Source organism: Calliphora vicina, chromosome 1, assembly GCF_958450345.1.
Source record: "Calliphora vicina chromosome 1, idCalVici1.1, whole genome shotgun sequence".
In the NCBI taxonomy this organism is placed as follows: Eukaryota; Metazoa; Arthropoda; class Insecta; order Diptera; family Calliphoridae; genus Calliphora; species Calliphora vicina.
This window is the reverse complement of record NC_088780.1, coordinates 155436807-155461439: the sequence shown is the minus strand read 5'-3', so window position 1 is coordinate 155461439 and position 24633 is coordinate 155436807. Positions and strand designations below refer to the sequence as shown.

The 24633-nt window shown below is 30.1% G+C and overlaps 1 protein-coding gene across 2 annotated transcripts in view; it reads right to left on the bottom strand.

Moving 5' to 3' along the window:
* Positions 1-24633, bottom strand: part of LOC135964165 (probable serine/threonine-protein kinase DDB_G0282963) — a 140673-nt gene that overhangs the window by 9840 nt on the left and 106200 nt on the right. For both annotated transcript variants that reach the window (XM_065516269.1, XM_065516267.1), the window contains exons 4-9: positions 8972-9308; positions 7632-8464; positions 3670-3788; positions 1018-1223; positions 478-917; positions 23-406 (exon numbers count right to left, since the gene is read on the bottom strand). In XM_065516269.1, coding sequence (XP_065372341.1) covers positions 23-406; positions 478-917; positions 1018-1223; positions 3670-3788; positions 7632-8464; positions 8972-9308 — 2319 coding nt within the window. The remainder of the gene's footprint in view (positions 1-22; positions 407-477; positions 918-1017; positions 1224-3669; positions 3789-7631; positions 8465-8971; positions 9309-24633) is intronic.

Genomic DNA, 24633 nt, shown 5'->3' with positions numbered 1-24633 from the left:
TTAATTATTGAAATCTACTAACCTTATTCAAATCTTTACTTCGTTTGTTTATAATCTTCTCCTCAATCAAGGCTCTTACACCAATACTGGCCGTCTGCAAGGGGGGACCACTATTCTCCTTCTTCTCACTCTTTTTGGTTTCCGGATCCTTTTTGAAATAGCCGCCATGTAAACGCATATGACCATTAAGGGCGGGTACATTTTTAAATTTGCGATGGCATAAATTACACTCTACTGGTTTCTGATCAATTTTAACCAAATTGAAGAGATTGGAATTCATGCTATTGGATAAATCTATTTCAATTTCATCCTCCTTAAGTTTTGATTGAGCATTGTTGGGGGAATCATTGATATTTTCGGCATTGAGCTCATCAACGGTAATGGCAACATTTTGAGAGGAATTTAGCTAAATGAATAAAGGAAATTTGAATGTTTTATTAATAATTTAGTTCTGTATAATATATCATTTAGTATTACCAATTGCATATTCCAGGTTCTGGGTCGGGAATTTGTTTGTGTTTGTGTCTGGGCCGTTGCTGGGGGATTGGTATCAATTTTATATGATTGACTACTGGTAGGCGAAGATACTGTCACTTGAGCTGTGGTTTGTTTAGTTTGTCTCATTATTTTACTTATCAAATCCAATTGTTCGCGTGTCAAACCTTCTCCTTCCAAATTACCACTATTGTCGGTCAAAGTTATGGTTGCACCCGGACCGTTCGACATTGTACTAGAGGACGACATGGAGGATGTAGTCGAGGTGGGTGATAACAAAGTTACGCCTGTCTTAAGGGGCACATTCAAGGCTTTAAGTTCTTCTTCTGTCAAAGCTAAACCAGTGGCTGCATCTACGACTGTACCGCCATTTGAAAGATATGTGCCTAAACAGGTGGCACCATCTGGTGAACTGGCGTCTCCTATTAAGTATGCCGCAATAAATGAAAAGTATTACATTTCATAAGACAATATTAAAATTAAAATTTATGTAGTCATTAGTGTGTTTCTTTTAACACTTACCATTTGCTGTGGCTGGGGATAAACTTAAATTTGAATTGGAATTGTTATTGGATATTAACAGTTGATGATTGTGTGGTGCAATTATACCGGCGTGATGATTTTCCGTATGTCTTCTTAATGAACGAGCATCACAATACGATTTGCCACAACCTTCAGCTTTACATTCATATGGTTTTTTATTTCTATGTGTCATCATATGTCCATTTCTGTCAAAGATGTTGAACAATATTTTAAAAATTAGAACAGATTTTATTTTAAATTCATATGTACTTAAGTACTGCGGAAATTGTACAGTGATTTTAGGGAAAATATATACATAATTGTTTCTGTGCCACTTGCAGTCAAAGTTTTCATTTTATAATTTGTTCTCTTACGAACTACATTGTTTTGTCAACTCCCAATATGCACCAAACCCCCAAAAATTCAATCACTTGAACATTTTGTTTGAATTTGACTTGAATGCAAATGTAATTATGTTTTAAACTTAAAAAATATGTGCAAAATTAAATATTTTTCAAACAAAAAACCTATGTCTTGGATTTATGTTTCCTGGAGAATGCTATTAAAATAAAGTGTAATACAACAGTAAATCAATTGTTTGACTATAGTTGAAGGCTTGAATTACACTTGCTTTCAACTTGAACTCCAGTAAAAATGCTTCTTGGGCTGATCTTAACAATTAAATTAGTATTTAATTCAAATATAAATATCGATAGTTTTTTTAAAAACATCATGAGCCCGATGTTTTTATTACAGATTTCATTAGAGAAACAAGCCAATACCGAGTTCAAAAATATTGTTGAATATTTGCAATTAGCCATGACATATAAAGAAGACTTTAAAATTTTTAAGTTAGGCAGACGCTCTTTTAGATTCGGCCGAAAGCCTCTAACATCTGAAATGTTTTCAGATGTCCATTTTTGTAAATATTGCAAAATTTTACCTTTGACCTTCACGATTTAAGGGTTAAAGTTGTCCGGTTTTAGTAAAACTTTCATAGTATATATAAAGTTATCTGACCTATAATACTCTGTATAGGTTTTACTTAAAATTTATAACAGTAAGGAAATTGATATCATTCGCCAAAATATGACCAGCAAATTAGTTTTTCCCAAAAATCCCAAATTTAAATCGCAGGTACGGAAAAACTATAGGAGCTATTGTCATACTTTTTTCATATTTTTATTCCCTATTATGTTCTAGTGGCCTGAGACATGTTAATGGCCTGGGGAATTTTGAATAACTTTAAATTTTTTTTAACAATTTTTGTATTTTATATCTCATTATAACGACAATTACGTACACATTTCGATTCTTCTATATTAAATTGCAAAAGTAATTATTTAATGGCAACATTTTTACAAAAACTGAAAAAATTGCATTTTTCACCTTGTAAATGTTCTCACGAACTTTAACCCTCGTGCGGCATGGCAATTTTTAACCGATCGAGCTCAATTTTTTTTATCCTAACCTTACACAATACTGCCCTTCGTTTTTGAAAAATCGAAAATAAAAAAAGGTACACCTTACTGAAAACCTTATAAATTATTGTTCTGATCTTCTCAATTTCAAATTTCAAAATATCCACAGTCTTTCTAATTTCCATTTATTAATATTCGTGTTTCGTTATGACAAAATTGTAAATGCTTTTGCTCAGACAACTTTGTCTTGACAACAAACGTCATTAATTGATATGATAAATATTCGTGAAATACCCGTGTCTCCCAGTTTTGCCCAAAGTCATGAACTTTTTTATGGGCCCCCAAAGATTTGGGGCCTCGGTGTAATTTTTGCAAAAAAGTGATAATTTTACCAGGCTCCCCAAATCTTTGAGAGCCCATAAAAAAGTGCATGACTTTGGGAAAAACTGGAAGACACGGGTCATTTTTTTTGGTATTTTATCTCGTATTGGTGTCCGTATATGGTTATATTTCCATGACTTAAAAAATTACACACAGTGTAATACAAGGAATATTTGAGAATACATTTTGATTGAAATTAAGTAATTGCAAAACTCCAAATGTTATCAAAAACATTTCAAAAATGGAGGATAAAAAACCAAATTTTTTATCAATAATGGAGGATTGGTTTAAATATGTAAGAACAACTTTAACAGTCAGTATCATTAATGTTGAAATTGTTATTATTTAGAAATATTAATTTTTATGACAAATTTCGTCCATGATATCAGATGATCGTGGCTAAGATAATATTTTTAAGGTAATAGGAGAGATTTTGAGACGAATTTAACATTTTTATCGTAATATTAGTTTTGAAAAATTAATTTAAAATAATTTCGTATCACAACACAAAAAATCAGGCATTCCAATCAAATACCCTTTAAAACTTTTAAGATATCATCTTAAAAAATTTGATTTCTTTATCGATGATAATTTTATTTTAACAATTATGATCTAAAATCTATATTAAGATAAAAGTGATTATAAATCGATCAGTATACTCGGTGTTAGACGAATATTTTTGGGCGTTACAAAGAGCAGCACAAACACATAATACCCTACCCACTATGGTGTTATAGAGTATATAAATTTGATGTGCTTACAAACGAGTGTCTTTCACTGTTCTAATGTATAAATAAATACATATACATTTGTTTAATTCTTAACTCTAACATTTCGAATGAAAACTTACAAATGATCTTGTCGCTTAAATGCCTTTGAGCACATAACACACACGTATTTCCGTTCGTCACTGTGCGTCAGTTTATGTTTGGCCAGCGCTGATGCATTTCCAAAAATTTTATTACAAATCTGAAAAGGAAAAGAGATGAGATGAGAAAATGAATTAAAAACATGAACAAAATTGAAATATTTACAAATGAAATGTAACAACTAAATACAGAAATAAAACAAAAAACATGAACAAAATTTAAATACACATATTTTTTAAAACGTGTATATTTTAATTAGACATGTTTTCTTAACCCCCCAATTGAAAAAACCCCTCATATTTACACATGTACAACCGTGTGTACGGGACAACGTAAGTTGGAGATAGACAGACAACAAACAACATTTAATTATGGGGTACTTGTATGTCTGAATGGTTTCTCATTTTATTATTATTATTTTTTGTTTTATTCATATTTTATTCTATTTAAATATTTGGTAGTCAAGAGTACGAGTACGAGTACTTGTTGTAGCGTAGAAAGTCTCAACAAAAAAATATTGAAACAATTTTGAAACTAATTGGTATCGTTTCGTAATAGTTTGCCTAATAAGATGCGTAGACGCAGAATTTTATTTTATTTTTGTTTTTAAGAAATATCCAATTAAGTAAATCATGTTTATTTTTAAAATACTAGTAGCATATTTTTTTTTTTTGTTGAATTTTAGTCTATATTTTATGAGGAAAATTGTTCCAATTATTGGCATAGTACAGATTTTGTCTTGCGTATGAAAATATTTACTTTGTAGCATATTTTCTCTTAATTTCAATAAAATTACTTTAGATTTTAGCGATGACATTGAACTATTGTCTCCAGTTTCGGTAATATCATTTATATTTTCAAATCAGTTCGAATAGAATATACAAATCTATATATTAAGGTTATATAGTTGAAGCAGTCGACTTTGCGACTTTTATCCTATTTCAATGTAAACAAGTAAGAGCTAGTTTCTTACTTCTCAGTTAAACGTAGCATAACACGCTGTTATATTAAACCTGAAACATATTTAGCCGGGATTTAACCAATGATTGTGTTTCTCACTAATGGATTAATTTTGTTAGCATTGCCATACTTTTCAGTCGAATCACATGTGCATTCTTGAAAATGTTTCATATAAATATGGCAATACATACTTCAAATTTTATAAGAAAAAACAACCGCGTACATAAAAAGTTATATAAATTTTAACTTTATAGAAGAAAAAGTAACATTAAAGTATATAAATATTGATGTTAATAAAGCAAATCAAAACAAAGAGCTGCTGTTCTTAATTGTTAATTTTATTTTTCATCTGTTTGTGCTGTGGTATTTTATACTTAGGTTTAACTCACCAATGATGCTCAGTTAAACCTAGATTATATAGTAAGTAAACAATAAGTGAGAAACACAATTTTTAGTTTAATCTAGGTTTAAACGAAGAATGTAGATTATCTTTATCCCAGAAACTAGCTCTAAGAGTGATAAGTCGAATCTTATGTACCCTTTGTGAAATAAAAAATATGGGTAACAAAATTGTTATGGTAAAACAATTTTTTAAAATACTCGGGTTAAAAAATATTTCTCACGACTTTTAACCAATCTACTATGGAGTTATATATGATGTTGGAAAGGTCTTTGAAATGTATATCACAAGATTGTCTATATTAAATAATAAGTAATCCAGTTATACATCAAAAATAATTTAAAAATTGCAGTAGTCGTGATTTTATGCTTATATCTCAGCCATTTGTCGGCCGATTTTACATCATGACATTACTCCATGAATATTGTTATAAAACTCAACAAGAGCTTGCAAAATCAGGAATTTCAAAATGTTTGCGAGCAGCTGGGAGATCGGGTATCATACGAACTGAAGCCAAGAGACCCTGAAAGACGTTTTTGCATGTCGGAAATTATGCTTGAACGCAATAAAAAAAAAAATAATTTTTGCACCGAATCATTACTTGCATTGAAAAATATATCCATTACGATAACCCGAAGTGTAACAGATCGTATGTGAAGCCCGCCCATCCAGCCGAATCGACACCAAAGCCAAATATCCATGGCGATAAGGCAATTCTCTGTAATTGGTGGAAGGAAAAGTGTCCTATCTATTATGAGCTTATGAAATCTAGCCAGACCATCACAGGGAATCTGTACCAAACACAACTATTGCCAAACTACTGCATTCGTTATCGAATGAGTTATCGTATCGAAAATTTATTTCAATGTCGAAATTATGATAAAGTGTACTAAATTTCTTGCTCGATATCGAATGCCATAATCTCAAATAAGAAAATTACGATCGATTTTACTCGATATCAAATGCGGTAATTAGACCCCAGATTTGTTTGAAACTAGCTTTTCCCGAAAAACGACCATGAAACCGTAATATTTTATCATGTCAACGCTCGGCCACATGTTGCAATGCCTGTTAAAATCGATTTAGAAAAAAATGGTTGGGAAGAAGGATGCATAACACACTCTCTGGGATACTCTTCACTTCAAAACAGATTATCCGAAATTGGCTTGATTTGTTCTTGGCCTCAAAGAATAAGCAGTTCTTTTGGCTCGGAATCCATATGTTGCCAGAAAGATGGGAAAAGGTTATAGTCAACAATAGCCAATATTTTGAATAAATTTTTTCTATCGTGCAAATGTTTTAAAATAAAAGCAAACAAATTCCACTTCTGAAATAAAATAAAAAACAAGTAAGAAAGTATGGTCGGTCAAGCCCGACCATATAATTCCCTACACCAAGTAAATGAGTAAAAATATTTTTCTTTTAAAATATCAATAATTTATATTCGTGAGTGATTTTTGGAAGTGGGCGTTATATGGGAGCTATGACCAATTATGGACCGATCACCATAAAATTAGGTCGTGTGATTTATGTCTATATGAAAGTTATTTATGTTGCATTTTGTGTATATACCAAAATTTTTAAGTGATTTAAGCACATTAAAGTGATTTTCGGAAGCGGGTCTATATGGGAGCTATGACTAATTATGGACCGATCGTAACAAAATTTGGTGACATGAATTTTGTATATACATATAAAACTTATTTGGAGCGAAATTTGTGTAGATACATATATAAATTAAACATTTATGACCGATAAAGACCAATTTCGAGAGGACATTTGTATGTGTGCTAGGTGAAATAATGGACCGATTTCAGCCAGTTTCAATAGGCTTCGTCCTTGGACCGAAAAAATTATATGTACCAAATTTCATCGAAATATCTTCAAAATTACGCACAAGGTTTACATGGACAGCCAGCCAACCAGCCAGCCAGACGGACATCGTTTAATCGACTCAGAAAGTGATTATAAGTCGATCGGTATACTTTAAGGTGAGTGTTACACCAATATTTTTGGGCGTTACACACATCTGCACAAACGCATAATACCCTCCCCACTATGGTGGTGTAGGGTATAAATACTGTGGGTATTCATTTCACAAAAATGGAAAATTACAACAAAAACATGAATAAAATTCCAGAAAAAAAATATTTTTTTTTTGGATTTTTTTCTTGTGTTTGTTGCGTAAAACTGTAAAAAAATCAGAGTGTAATTTTAAATTTTTTTGAAATGAATATCCTTACTGAAATATAATTGGAAATTTGTCATTTTATATTTTCTTTTACTAGAAATATCAGTGATAAATTAATTAGATTAATGCATTTTAATATTATCGGGAACATAATATGTATATTGACAGTTCCTAACCAAGTTTTTCATATATTTTGAGCCAAAACCGATTCAAACTATTTTGTTAATAAAAAGTTAGATTTGTGCCAAATTTTACATTTCAATACTAAACATATCTCAACAACAAATAATTTAATTTTATAACGACCCAAAATGTCTATAATTTTATGGGTCTACGACCAATATTTCAATGTGTTAGAAATATAATGACAATGACATAAAACTTTCGCTCACCTGACACTGCTGGGGTCCGTGACGACTGGGCGATGATATTTTTGAACGGCTCTTTTTTAATATTTTCGGTGGATTTGTTGTTAATGGACCAGGAACTTTGCGGCTACCGTGACTCAACGATGTTATGCTACGGGCAACCGAGTTGCCGCTACTGCTATTGCTGCTATAACTGAAACAACTGTCGTTACTGCTTGAGCTGAAATTGCTATTGCAACTATTGTTGCTGCTGCTGGTTGTGTTGTTAGTGTTAAGTTGGCTTAAATTTGTATTGCTACCGTTGTTATTGTTATTATTATTATTAATACCGTTGCAGCTGATAGTTGAGCTATTATTGATTTGATTATTGTTATTGTTATTATTAATATTGCTATTGTTGCTATGGGCATTGTTGGTGGTGTTGCTGCTATTACTACTATTGCTCATTATCTGAGCCAGTGATGTTATGTTGGTAGTATTGCTGCAACTGCTGCTACGTATTAGACAATTCTTAATATAACTATTGGTTTTATTAACAGCGGTTGTAGTATTCGTTGATGTCGTTACCGTTTGTACCGCTGATGTGCTTGTCGTTTTGGAAATATCACGAAGACAATTGTTGATGTTGTTATTGCTAATGTGGCTGTTGTTATTATTGTGATTGATAATGTTGTTGTTGTTGTGGTTATTGCTGCTGGTATTTTGGGAATTGTTGATTATATTCGAGGATCGTTTACTAATTGTTATACGATTTTTAATCGTACCATTTAAATTGTTATTTATTATATCGCTGGTATTTGTTAATTTGGAGGAATTATGTTTTGTACTCTCACCACTGGGATTTGTATTTTTAAGAGCTGGAGAGAGGGAGAAAAAATCATATACATATATAAAAGAAATATAACAAGTGATAGAGTCGACTGTGTCGAATTTTATACACCCATTAACAATATAATACTGACACCTATTTGTTTATAATTTGTATAAAAATATTTATTTTTATCAGATTTTGCCCATTTTCAGTACCATCTTTTCTATTGTTACTATATTTATAAGTCATAGCGCCATATTTCAGGAATAAATTTGTATGGATGCTATGAGAAATCATGGAACGATCAATACCAAACATTTCTGATCAACAATGAATATTTGAAAAAAAATATTCTTTCAACAGACATATAGACGGACGCAATTTTATAAGGACCCAGATATACTTTTGTAGATCTACAATGAATATTTCGATCTTAGATCCTTTTGTTGGTGGATATACAAATTATAGATACGGGAATGATATGGTAAACGATATTGCCAGAAGATACTGGCAAATCTTATACGATTCAAGTAACTTTGATCTTTCAACTTACATGCTGTTTGTAATGTACCTAAAACATCAGCCAACATTTCTGGATCTGGATAACCAATGGTTAATGCATTATCCAATGTTGTTGTCGTCGTCGTCGTTGTGGCTGTTGTTCCTGTTCCGCCTGTATGGTGATGGCTGTTCGTAGACGTTGTAATAATTGTTGCTGCTGCGGCGGCTGCTTCTGATGATGATTGATTGGATTGTATTGAGTCATTGGAATTAACATCGCGCAATTGTAATGTTACCGAAGCTTCTGTGCCCACCGACGCACTACACATAAGCACACGAGGCGCTGACGACAGACTTGTTGTCAAGGGCAGGTGTATACTTTTGGGAACCTGCAAAGAAACACACATCAAAAGGAAAAAAATATATAAAAAATGATTGTTATTATTAATCAATGTGCATTTTTACTCATTTATTGTACATACAATTTTAATTGTTCTGTATTTAACAATTTGTCATTTTCAGCAAAAAATAAAATAAAAAAAAAATAAGAGACATGAAACAATAAAGTAGAAATACTATTGTTAAAATGTTCATTTTATAATTAATTAGCTGCTATGTAATTTTTTGCTTAAAGACATTTATGCATTTTTTTGTTTTTTTTTCTGATGCTGAAATTTCGTACTACAATTACGAGAGAGAGAATGTTGATGTACAAACAATTAAGGACAGTCAAAAGTAATATGACGGAAGAAAATAAATGTTATTTATTTGTTTTAAATATTTAGTATAGATACATGATTTCAGTTCATTTAAATATGCATCATTTAGTTATAATAGAATATTGCTTCTTATATATAGTATTATTTTGAAAAATTTAAAAATGTATAAAAAAAGTCGTGTATAAACAATAAATTTGAAAATAAATACGACTGTTTATTTGAAATATTCACAATCATTTGAGAGCAACTGAAATTGTTTATTTTAATAATGGCCAAAATTTAACAGAATTAAACATAGTCATATTTCTTAAACATCAACAATTGAAAATTATTATTAGATGGCCTCAATTAATTCACGAGGATTTTACTAAGCCATCCTTATTTGAAAAAAAAACAAGTAAGAAAGTATAGTCGGTCAAGCCCGACCATAACATTTTTCTTTTAAAATTTCAATAATTTATATTTTTGAGTGATTTTCGGAAGTGGAGTTATATGGGAGCTATGACCAATTATGAACCGATCACCATGAAATTAAGTTGTGTGATTTGTGTCTTTATGAAAGTTAACTATGTTGAATTTTGTGTGTATACCAACATTTTTAAGCGATTTATGCATGTTAAAGTGATTTTCGGAAGCGGGTCTCTATGGGAGCTATGACTAATTATGCACCGATCGTAACAAAATTTGGTGACATGAATTTTGTATATATAAAACTTATTTGGAGCGAAATTTGTGTAGATACATATATAAATTAAACTTTTATGACCGTAAAAGTCCAATTTCGAGAGGACATTTGAATGGGGGCTAGGTGAAATAATGGTCCGATTTCAGCCAGTTTCAATAGGCATGGTCCTTGGGCCGATTCCGGACGGATCGGTATACTTTAAGGTGGATGTTAGCTAATATTATTTGAGGAGTTTTACTTTTCCCGTCATAAAATAAAACTCTTTTGAGGAGTTTTACTTATAAAAACTCCTCAACTTATATGTTTTACAAACATATAAGTTGAGTTTATGTTTGTAGTAATTTATTTGTTTAAGAAAAAAATAACAATAACAAATTAAAATCCCACTTGATTTTATTTTAATGAAAAATTATTCAATTGTAATGCAAATTATAATGATCTGAACAGCGGCAAGCTTTAGGTGTCAATTTACATAAAATTAGTTTTATTTGCAAACAGGAAAAATAAAACTCAAAAAATGAGATTTTTTATGACAGCTTAAAATATTCAAGAGTTTTGTGCGAACTTTTATTTTTACGTTGAAAAATAACTGTTTTAGAAGGATTTTTATTTTAAAAGTCACAAAATAACTGTTAGAAAATAAATTTTTTGATATCACTTATAACCGTTACGGTTCCTGAAATAAACCATAGCCTTTTAAATATAAATAAAAGAGATAAGTAGTTTAAAAATTGTAACAACTCTTTATTTATTTCAATTTACACAACTATTTAATAGTCACTACATTTTATTGCACACACTTTATAATTTACAAGAATACACTGGTAATACAGTTGATTTTAAATCTAATATACACAGCTTCATTTTCTAGTAGTTTCATGAATTATCTAACGGACAAAACTAGAATGTTCTCTTTCCACAATGTTCATCTAGAGCTTTTAGCAGCATTAGTGTTAATGTAAGCTGCTTTAACAGTTAATGTTATCACATTTACAAACTATGTTAATAAATGCGCGTTATTAACATTGTTGATAAGTAAAATATTGTAATGATGGAAATGTTTATAACATGATGAATGTTGCAAGCAGCCCTTACAATTCAAATTGACAATGCAATTTCGTAATAGTTACTAGCTGCTGTTCCTGTTTTCTTATTAACATACACTTGAAATGTTGCTAAAATTGAAATTATATTTGTTCTAACGATTCGACTGATTTTTTTTTATCAACATTTCACACATACAAAATCGGCTTTCAAGGTCTGCTTGCAAACGTTTTGAAATTGCTAATTGAGTTTTCCCAATGATTTTGCAAGCTTTTGTAGTTTTACAAAAATCTTCATGGAGTAATACTTCCAATTCTTGGTCTTCAAACGTTTTTGGCTGACCAAGGCGGTTTGTCTTCCGTGTCAAAATAACCACTTCTGAACCGCACAAACCATCTCTCGCAATCGGTGTGCTTCAGCGGCACTTTTTTCAAATTAAAGAAGTAAAGCAAAACTTCCTTCATATGACGCTTTGTTGGCACAAAATTCAACTTTTTCGAAGCAAAAAAACTCACTTAGTTCAATGACAGATATGTACCCTTCCAAATTCTGTTATTAAAGTTGATGAAGAGATACGCCACCTATTGTAAACTCGAATTTGTAAGTAATACACAAAATATAATTTAAATAACTAAAACTCTACAACGAAATAATCACAAATATTGCCACTACCCTGCGGGAAATTTGTGTCAATTATTTTAAACGAACTAGTCTCGTGAAAAGAGAACATTTAACTTGACTTGTACAATTTATAAATTGTTAACTATTTCATCAATGAATTTTAAACAAATCTGGTAAAAATATTTTAATAAATTTTAATGACCAGTATTAAAATATCAAAAACAGAACAAATGCTTTTGGCATATCACAGAATGCTTAAATGGTGTCAATTTACCCCCTCCTAGGACATCGCCATGTTAAAGTGACAGGTCCCATTCAAATAAAGCGTCTAAACTAGAACCGGTCCCTATCACTTTGGAACTAGTCACGTGACAAGTTTTGTGTTAGTTCCTGTTCCCATAGGGTAGTGTCATCTACAGAGATAAATGTACTTTTGAAGCCAGATTAGTTGAACTGTGTTTATTTCCAACAGTTTAAAATTTAAAAACTTGCACAAAATCATTTAAAAATTTAAACTCTAAACGACAATTGGCAAACTATAAGAGTAAATAAAAAAAATTTCTAAAACTTTTTCATAAAATTACTAAATTTCTTGTTTAATTCATCTTAACACCTTCATTCCCATCTCTTTAACCAATCAACAAATACAAATTTATTTATTGAGGTTTTACGATTTAACAAAATAACAATCAATTCAATTCTTTTCAGTTTTTATTTGCAAATTAAAAGAACAATAAAAAAAAAGCATAGCAAAAAGGGGAGAAAAACACGAAAATTACTTGTTGAAAACTTAATGATTTGAATTTAATTGTGTGCCTTTTAAAAATATGTCAAAGTATAAACATAAATTTCGTACATTTAACACACAGCTAGCTACTCACTGAAAGAATAGAATCATTAAGACTTTAAACAGCAATAAAAAGAAAACACTTTGAAATACTAAATTTAATGAAAATTTAAATGAAAATTCAATAAACTGAAAATAACCCAGCAATGTTTTGAAGTAACAGATGTTGCTCTAAAATTAATAGATTTAAAATAAATTTAGATTTTAAATTAAAACTTGTGAATACATGGAACCGGTCATTTTAAAAACTAAGTATCGGCTTATGTTTACTATAATCATTTCAACATTTTTACAAGTTTTTTAACAATTGTTTGGCCACTTAAATTTTTATATTCAAAATTTCAAAATTGTTTAAACAATATTATGGTTATTGTAATTATTTATATGATTGCGGCAACCATGGTATGGTATACAGGCAGCCGTCCAAAACCTTCATCTCGTACAGCTCACTTGGGTCCAAACCATAATATGGTAAAGTTATCATCCGCATGATTATCGCAATCATATATATGATTGTAGTAAATAAATATTAAAATGATTACCACAAACATATACTTAATTAGTAAAATCATATATATGATTGCGAGAATCATGCGGATAATAACTTCACCATATTATGGTTTGGACCTAAGTGAGCTGTACCAGACGAAGGTTTTGGACGGCTGCCTGAATACCATACCATGGTTGCCGCAATCATATAAATAATTACAATAACCATAATATTGTTTAAACAATTTTGAAATTGTCTAAAAATCAGAGCACGAAACATGTCGAGTTAAAAGACGCCATAACATTTAAATTAGTATACGTTTTGTAGTATATTTTTTAGTTGTATAACTAGGCATTTGTTTGCTGGGTTAATCGTGTTAATAAAACTCGTAAGTAACTACATATTTATATATTATTATAGAAAATTTAAACAAAACATTAAATAATAAAATAATGCAGTAGTAAAATATTTCAAATGAAATGCTTTTCAGCACTTATTCAAATGCAGCAGCAGAAACTAACAACAAAAAGTTTAACTAAATACAAAATAAAATTAGACAAAAATAACTAAAATACAGAAAAAGTACTATAGAATATGAAAATAAAATTATAAATTTTAAATGAATTTGTACCGACATATATATAAGTATATATACATACATCTATCTGTGTATTTTAGTATTTACATACATATGTATTCGAGTAGATAATGCTTAAAGACATAAATGCAATTTTTTCTTTATTAAATTAAGCTAAATAAAAATGGCATTATTTAAATTTGATGCACTCTATACAATGCATATATGGGTTAATGCCAACGTTTGTGCAATAATTTGAAATTTGAGAATTTTGTGATATTGATTTTGAAGTTGATTTTGTAGAGCTATGGATAATGAAATTATACAAATTTTTCTATAAAATTTACTTTATATAATTTCTATAAAGATTTCTTCGATACTGCAGAATTTGTCATCAATCCAAAGACTTTTTAGTTTCTTCTCCAATGGGAATCCAGAAGTTCTAAAGAATCGTTAAATTTGATTGAGCTATATCAAATTGATGTTGTTGTTGTAATATCTCCACCATTGTCGAAAGTTCTATACTGGCGGGAAAACACGTTAATGCACCTGTCGCTGAATTCACCAGAGCGAAGATCCATTGTACGAGTACACAGCGGGGCAGAATCAAAATTTTTTGGAAATATATCTAGCATTTCTAAACGGCAGGTCCGATCGGGATAAAATTTGATGTGGGCGTAGCCAAGGAGAATTCGAGTTTAAGTTATTGAAATGGACCTTACAAAGTAGGGTCAAATTTTTAAACAGGTGCCATTTTTTTTGTTTCCCATTCGATTTCAAAGATTTTTGGAAAGCGTTCGGCTAGGTCATTTTATTATTCCGAGTTATAGGCATTTCAAAATTTAAATTATAAAATTTTGACATACCATTGTCCGCTCTTTTTGAATAATATAGGAAGTACTTTTGGACCGAATGGACTCGAATTTCATTTGTTAGTTAGACAACTAATTTATCAACAATATACAAAAGATTTCAGAGCAATATCAATTATAGATCCAAAAATAAACGATTTTCAATTTAACAAGTAAGAAAGTATGGTCGGTCAAGCCCGACCATATAATACCCTACACTAAGTAAAAGAGAAAAAAACATTTTTCTTTTAAAATTTCAATAATTTATATTTTTGAGTGATTTTCGGAAGTGGGCCTTATATGGGGGCTATGATCAATTGTGGACCGATCACCATGAAATATGTCTATATGAAAGTTTACTATGTTGAATTTTGTGAGTATACCAACATTTTTAAGCGATTTATGCACGTTAAAGTGGTTTTCGGAAGTGGGTCTATATGGGAGCTATGACTAATTATGGACCGATCGTAACAAAATTTGGTGACATGAATTTTGTATATATAAAATTTATTTGGAGCGCAATTTGTGGAGATACATTTATAAATTAAACATTTATGACCGATAAAGTCCAATTTCGGAAGGACATTTGTATGGGAGATAGGTTAAATAATGGACCGATTTCAGCCAGTTTCAATAGGCTTGGGATTTTCGCTCCAATTTTTAGGAATTGCGGGATTCCCTTTGACCTTTTGACAAGTTTCTTTACCAACCATCTATGGTAGGATTCTAATGTGAAATCCCGAAGCTAAAAAAAGCCGGGGAAAAAAACTTCCGGTTGATACCAACTCAATAAATTACAAATACCCACTATACATTAACTCCCTATCCAACTGAATTGTTTTAAAACGATTGAGTTCTTTAAGTATTCTAGACCATATTTACAATGAAGATTTCTACGAAGTTGCAGATTTTATCGATGTTATAATCAATTCAAAGACTATTTAGTGTCTTCTTACCAACCATCTATAGTATCATTCTGATGTGAGATCCGGAAACTAAAAATAATCAGAGATCTTTCCTGGGAAAAAAACCTCCGATTGATTCAGCTATCTCTAACTTGACAATCTTAGGTTGAGTTGGAATTGGGTTGTACCGGAGAGAAGATCCAATTGCCTAAACTTGTTGTATCTAAGCTTTCTTTGCAGGCATTGTTTCAGTTCCAGGTTAGTAGTTCAATGGACATTTTCAATTTATCTACCACAAAGACAATCGAAATATAGTAATTTTTACAACAATTTGAAATGTTTCTAAAGAGCCTGTTATTTTAAAATCGATATAAATTCGTCAAATTGGATTTAAAAAAAAAATTAAGTTGGATTTTCTAAGCAATGTTTAAATACATTTAACTTAAACTCAAAATTATAGAATGCATCCAAATAAAATGAAGAGCATTTGAAAAAATGATTTTCAACACGACAATATCATGGGAATTTCATTAATATTTACAATGTTAATTTAGGGGCTATGATAAAAAAGATGAAGATCAATCTTCGCAAGGGAATACTAATGTTCCCAATCTCAGTTGCTATATATCTGCAGTAATGCACCTGGTAACAGGGCACATTCACATTCTTCACATGGGTATTAAGTGCAATAATTTTTATCGGAGCTGTGGTGATTTTATCAGTATTTATGATGTAAATTTAGTGATTATGATACAAAAGTTGCTGGAGATCAATACTTGGCAAGAGGCAATTAGTTTTCCCACTCTCAGTATGAGCTGATGTGAATAGGGAGGATCCAGTTGTTAATTTCTTTAAGATGCCTTATAGAAATCAATCAAAGCTGAATTTGCCTCTTGCATCCGTACACAAAAACTTCATTACATCCTCGAACATTTTGATAAGATTTTCAAAAACTTCCTATTTATGCCACTGTTTGCGTTGAATCGTTTGGAGAGGATACAAATGATCTTTATGGTATTGACTTTCTTTGATGAACTGTAACTAATCTATCGAATATTTTACTGCAGATTTATATCGTAATTGAGTTGGTTGTACAGTGGGGATCTGTCTGAGCAACGTGTCTGGAATTTAGTCTTACAAATAGGAGGCAATAAACGTATTAACTTTTTAAATCGACTTTAAGTCGACCTCTGCCACCACAAAATATACTCCCTAATATGAATGCGAATATGTTTCACTCAAAAAAAAAAGAAACACTATTTACAAGCTTCTGTAAATACATTTGGCTGCTTATCTTCGTCATGTGTTCCTGTTTGTTTAAAATGGATTTAGGGCACAACGGACGGATTCATTTTTTTTGGCATAATATGTAGTCTGGTAGGAAATTTCTGAATACTTTGTCTATTTTAACATGTATGAATGTAAAACAAACATAACAAGATTTGTATTTAAAATACTTATTATTTATAATTTTTGTTCTCTTTGTTGAACTAAAATTTGTTTTAATTCTTTCAATCTATCAATCAACAAAATTCCAAAACTTAAGTTTTTTTTTATTTTATTTTAATACTTAAAAGTGTAAATAAATATGTATGAACACAAATATTCCACTTTGCAGGTGAAAAACATTTTTTTTTTTCAATTTCAAAATTCAAAAAACATATTGAAAATATGAGTATGAACAAAATGAAGACAATTTCAATATAATGAATTATGAATGCTTGAAATAAATGAGAAAAAATGGTGATGTTAGTGTTATGCCCCTTTGCCGCCTTTTCACATTCTACCAAACACACGCTGCAAGATACAATATGAATGATTCACATGCCAATCAAATGTCAATGTCAGTTTAATCACCGAGCAGAGTACGCTGTCGATTTCTGTAGTTATTGTGGATGACGTGCCACAAGAGGAAGAATTATCATTGAGATAAACAACAACAACAATTTTTGAAAAAGAATCACTTTTGCTTTTTTTTATTTTATATTAATTTTCTTTCACTTATTTCACGCTTTTGCACCTTTCTGAGTGGGGAAATATTTGTCATATATAAATAAATTTATTTTATGAAGTGTAAACTATATTTTATGGATGTATTTTATTTATTTTTCAATGCATTTTAAAATAATTATAAAGGCAAATTAGCGTCGATTATTCCTTACCAACTAGTGACTTGGCTGGTTAAAATGGGATATTATAGGATTTCCAATACTCTAAATATAATTTGTTAAAAAATGTCTCAAAATCTTGTAATCTGATTTTTTAAACAGTATTAGAATAGGGACAAAATTAAAAATTTTCGATCAAATCTATGAAAGTTTTGAACCTTTTCTGAATTAGACAAAGTCAAAGTTCTCGTAGTTTTTTACGTTTTTTTTCTTGAAATCTGTTTTTCATCAAAACTGATTTTAGGATAGGAAATCGTCATTGAACTAAATATATCTCAAAAGGAATTTCCATTTTCCAAAGATTATTCTTAAATTAAAGACACATACAGAGAGCCTCAAAAGTGTGTAAACACCATTGAATTTTTTGATTTTTTTAAGATCATGAAAATCATTATAGGCGGACTTAAATCTTTTTTTCAGCCCAATCTCCATCAAACCGAAACTTTTAAAATGTAATCAATGGATAGATTTTAGGATTTTCATTGTCTTAAAAAGAATAAATTAATTTGTGGCGTTTACTCACTTTTAAAGCTCTCTGTACATACTTATAAAATATATTAATTAAATTTAAATTAATTAAGTTAAATTTTATTGATAAGTATTTAAGAATTCAATAATTCTTCCGTATAAGAGATTTCTTTAATCATTTGGCCCATAAGGGCTTTGATTATAAATATAAATAAATAAATAAAAATAAAATTCTAAATAAAGGGTCTTCCAACAAAGTTGAAGCTAAATCTATGAATTGGCTGTAATTTATTCAGTTTGTTATACCAAATCACTATGGATGGATATAGAGTTTAACAACACAAATAACAAAACTCTTTTATCAAAATGAACATTTCTGGGTGAATGGGAACGTCAACAAACAAGATCGACCAATGCATCATGAAAATGTTACTGTTTGGTGTGGTCATCGATCCATATTGCTTTGAGAACGACGTTAGCCTGGCCATCACCGTCAATGGCGTACGTTATACGTCAATGATTACCAACTTCATTTGGCCTCAATTGGATGATATGGACATTAACGACATGTGGTTTTAACAGAATGGCGCTACATGCCACATTGAACATTATATACCAAATATTTTAAGGCATGGTCATCTCACTTGGAGGCGATGTGCGATTTGACCCCGTTATACTTTACTTCTGGGGTTTTCTTAAGTCGCAGGTCTATACGAATAAGATACAAACCACAGCGGCCTTCAAAGCCAATGGAACCCGTGACATCGGCCAAATTCAGATAGACTGATGGAAAATATGAAATTTCTGATGCGAACACCCTCGGTGGACATTTTCCATACATAATGGCATTGATAGGTCTTTCAAATGTATAAAAATTGTCGAAGTTATCTCACACACAATGATAGACTCTTCAGTTAAGTATTAAATACAGATGTTGTGGTAAGTTTTATAAAAAAGGCTTGTGATGTAATATGTAAGCCACCATCAAAAATGATCATTCCGTTTGTATATATATTCTGGGTCCTCATAAGATTCTAAGACGATCTAGTTATGTCCCTCCATCTGTCCGTCTGTTAAAAACACCATAGGTCCCAAAAAATAGATAGCTGGCTGAAATTTTCCACAAATGAAAAGGTTTGTTTGGTATTGGAAATGGGCCACGATTTCACCTAGCCCCCATACAAATGGCCCCCTGAATACTGTTTGAGCAGTCATAAATATGTTGATTATGTGGAAATCCTGATAAAATTTTGCACAAATTAGTTCTAAGTACTCTAAAATTATACTGTAAAATATGCCGAAAATCGGGAACATTTGTCCCTAGTCCCCATACAAGGTCCCCCTCAGAAAATGTTTTGAACATTCATAATTGTCTTATACACAGAAAAAAACACGAAAGTTATTAAGTAATTAAAAAAAATTTTGATACTCAATCAACATTTTTAAGAATTTTTGTTGTTAATATGTTTTTAAATTATCATATTTAGAATTTTTCATAGTTGGAAAAAAATAAAAATGTGTCAAAAAAAATTAATTTAAATAAAATTTGTTTATAATCATGCATTATTTTAAATTCAAAAGTAGTGTGAAATTCAATATTTATGGATAAATCTTACTAAGTTGACAGATCTCTTTCTTATACATAAATATTTAGAACTAATACCGGCATCTATACCCGAGAAGCCAGTCATGTGACCAGTTCCATGTTCATTCACTTTTTTATTACTAAATTTAACAATATCATAAAGCAAGGAAATATTTTCTTATTTTTAAAATCTTTATACTCGTTCGTACTCATTTTAACATTTTAAAATTATTTATTTATTTATATTTAATTTTTATGCGATATAATAAATCATTTGGCACTTTAAAAGATGACAAATGTTTATTTAATTTTATAAAAATTTTGAAAGAGAGAGGAGATAGAAAAAATTAAAACATTTATGTGTTTTAAACAGCAAAATTGCAATTATACAAAATAGAAAATGCTAAAAGGAAATATTGAATGAAACTATGACTTCATGTTTAGCTAAATTTAAGGATAATTGTTAAAAAATCCTATGCAATTATCAAAAGAGTAGGTAAAAGCTTGTCTACCGATTTGAAGCATTTAAAAAGCAAATAAGCGTTACATTATTTGGATTATTTATATTAATCACACGAAGTGCTATATAGAGTAGATTTAGAAGAGAAAGACCTTACAACATTACAAATCTAAAACGAACGGTGTCAAGTCCACAAACGTGCGGTATTATTCTTCATTGTCAAATTCATTTCGACATCATAAACGGATGTGGTCATTATTTCGCAATAAAATCTACTCATTACCAAAATGTTAAATATTTCAAAATGTCTAACTAACTAACCTCTTTATTTATGATTAATAAATTTTCCACAATCTTTAATACAAAAAAAAAACAAAATCCAAACTCATTAATTCATATGGAAAATAAATTAAAACTGCCTCTATTATAATTACCAAAACAATTTAAGAAAACTAATAAATTTTATATCGAAATTTTTATGAGAATAATGACACGTGAAAATACCAAATATTTAGAAGAATAAAAATAAATAAATATAAAATACACTAAATATTTATAAACAACATGTGTGCAAGATCATTTTACTACAACAGCAATAATAAACCAACAAATTATTAGCAACAAAAATATGGTTATTAATAATAAAAAAATTAACAAAAAAGAAAAAAAGAATCACCCGCTGAATGACGAAAATTTTTGAAGGCATTATTTTTTTGTTGTTTGTTTGTATTTAAAAACACAAATTTTGAATATTTCATAATTTGAAATTGTGTTTTTTTTTCATCTCCTCATGTTTTGTTTAGAATTTCCGGCTTTTTGCTGCAATTGTCATTAAACTCTGTGGCCCCCTTCAACTGGCAATTTTGTTGCAAAAAAAACACAACACTGGCCATATGGCAAAATATGTACATAGAGTGTTTGAAATTAATTCTGCCAAAAAATTTTAACAAAATTTTACTTGTTTTTTTCTTTTAAAAATAATGACATTATAATAACAGTAATATTTTTATGTGTATAATGAAATTTATGTTATACAAATACATAATGAAGGCTACACAGATTTAAGTGGGTTAAGTAAATTTTGCACAATGGCCTCAGATATTTGACAATTTGCTAGAATGAATAACAAAAAAAAAAAAAACAGGAGTGCTATGTTGAATCTTATATACCCTTCACCAAAGTATACTTTAAAATAAATATTAAAATCAATTTGTGGTGAAAAAAAATATCTCAAGAATTTTTGGGTAGATTTTATCGATTTTAATTGGCAATCTAAACTTGAACTATATCGGATATATTGACGTATTAATCGTGTATGAAAGTTATTTGGGGGCTTCGAAAATTTGATTTCAACATACTTTATGGGGTCGAAAATGAAAAATGCAGAAATTACAAAATAATTTAAAATTTTTTAACGGATTTTGAAAGAAAACTGATTACGCTTTTAAATGACGTGTTGTTTTTGATACATTTGTCAGTTATACGTATTGTTTTTGTTAAGAATATCTAAAAGAAATACAAAATTTATCAACTTTTTGGATTTTAGTCTCTTTTCATTGCTTATTTTGATATGGAAGATAATAAAAATGTATACCAATGTATAAAGGAAATTAAATTCTTAACAAAACATGGTTTTAATTATTCAAATCGGATGAAAATTGTAAAAGTTATTCAAGTTTCCATTAACACCCTTTTTAGTATTTTCTCCCCCAGCCCATACGTAAAATTTTGAATTTACAAGGTAAATTTTGTCGAAGTTTTTTCGTAAAAGTTTAATAAGTTTTGCAAGTATTAACCGATTTTAACAACTAATGTCTAGTTTTTGTCTACATAAAATTGTCTTTAAAATACTGTGCAAAGAAAAATAGGGTTTAATAGAAAAAAATTAAAATAACTATTGTTGAATTTGAAAAATTGCGAAAATAATAAAAAAGAAAGCGAAACTATTTATAAAAACTTACACAATTTCTTGGAATATAGATGTTATGCATACATTTTATGAAAGGCTAATTCCTTACCTATCCACAATTTCCGTCTAAAAATGTGTGAGTAAACAGTTTTTTCAAAATAACTCAAAATTTTGAGGGTGTTTCAAAATCATTGAAAACGGCTTTAGTATGTCATCCCATAGGCCTACAACCTCCATTGGGTCTCTTTTCAAGTTCTGACAAAAAGTGTTATTTTGTAGCAGAGTGTAATAAAAATAAATAATTTGTTGATAAATTGATACTTTTTTAGATTTTAAAGTAGAAATGCAAATCAAATAGACTACGGACTGGATTACCAAAGTGAAGTTACATTTGAACCCACGATATCTTCCTTGTAATGAAACAGATTACCTGATAGATTACTAACTTATAGAAAAGTGTCAACTTATGCAACTATTACACTATTACACTGGCAAAATAATGCCCAATATTTATGATAGAAAAAATCTTTGATCTAAGATTGGATACCGTTTCGAAACGGTTGGATTATTTCGGTAACGGTAATTCCAGGGTTTTCGCTAACGATAGCTTAGCGGTAACGGTTGAACAAATTGTTGTCTGCTGTTACCATTGCCCAAGTTGGTGTTTTGCCAAATATTCAAGCTGTACTTTGACTTAAAAATGCGGGAATTACAATAGATGGCTTATCTTTTGAACTCGTTTTTTGTTTTTAATATATTATATGTCATTTTGACGGGCGCATATCATTCATTTATTCTCACTTAGTCATTGGACATTATAGTGTAAAGAACAATGTTTTTTTTACTTCGAAAATGTCGGATTTTGTACCAAAAAAGCGTTATATGGGGGAAGTTTTGTTTTAATTCTTTAATTTGTTCAGTTCAGAAGTGGTGATTCTGACACGGAAGACAAAGATCGGCCAGTACAGCCAAAAAAGTTGAAGACCAAGAATTGGAGGCATTACTCCATGAAGATTGCATTAAACTTTACAAGAGCTTGCAAAATCATTGGGAGCTACTTAAGCAGTAATTAAAAAACTTTTGCGAGCAGAGAAATTGAAGCCGAGTGACCTTGAAAGACGTTTTTGCATGTCCGAAATGATGCTTGAACGCTATAAAAGAAAATAATTTTTGCACCGAATCATTACTTGCAATGAAAAATAAATCCATTACGATAACCCGAAGTCTAAGAGATTGTATGTGAAGACAGGCCAAACAGCCGAATCCACAGCAAATCAAAAATGGCAAAAAAATTATACACTATTGTTTTATTAAGGCGACGAAATATCCATGGTGCTAAGGTAATTCTCTGTATTTGGGGGCAGCAAAGGGTCCTATTTATTTTGAGTTGCTGAAATCTGACCAGACCATCACAATGAACATGTACCGAACGCAACTGATTCGAATGAAGCGAGAATTGGCGGAAAAACGCCCAGAATATGTGGCCAGACATGAAACCGTATAATTCCATCATAACAAAGCTCGGCCACATGTTGCAATACCTGTTAAAAAGTTTTGCCTCACCCGCTTTATAGGCCAGACCGTACCCCGTCCGGTTCGATCGATGCAGAATGCTCTCTCTGGGATACGCTTCACTTTGAAACAAAGTGATGAGCGTTTCTTTTAGTTTCCAGAAAGATGGGAAAACGTCATAGCTAACAATGACCAATACTTTGAATAATTTTATATTCAACAAATATTTTAAAATAAAAGCAATATATTAATATATTAATAAAATTTAAAAAAAATTAAAAAATATTTTTTTATAATATTTTAAATTTAGTTGATTTTAATTATTTATGGAAATCAAAACTTTGTATTTTATTTATTTAAATTCATAAAATATCGGTAGCGGTATTTAAGATTATATCGGTAACGGTATATTAACGGTAACGGTAGCCAACCTTGAAATAAACTCAATAATGGGAATCAATAAATTTTCATAATATTAAATTAGTTAGAGATTGGTAACGGTATTATAGAGGAAACGGTAACGGCATTTTAGAGGTAACGGTAGTCGACGTTAGCTTTGAACAAATATTTATTTAATTACACAAAAGTTAGTTTAGAATAGTTTACTATAGATAAATACTATTATCGTTATTCTAGTGTTATTATTGTTGTAGTGAAATATCTTAGAGCTTCTGGCGGGGATCGAATACACAAAACACGTACTGATAGACTAGCATACTATCAACGAGACTACCGGAACACCCGAATTAAATTATGAAGTTTATTGAAACTAGCTGAAATGTAATATAATTTGTCAACTTTTTTTTAGATTTTAGAAATAAAACAAAATACCGATATCGAAATTATCCAGTAACCAACTTTTGTTAAAATGTT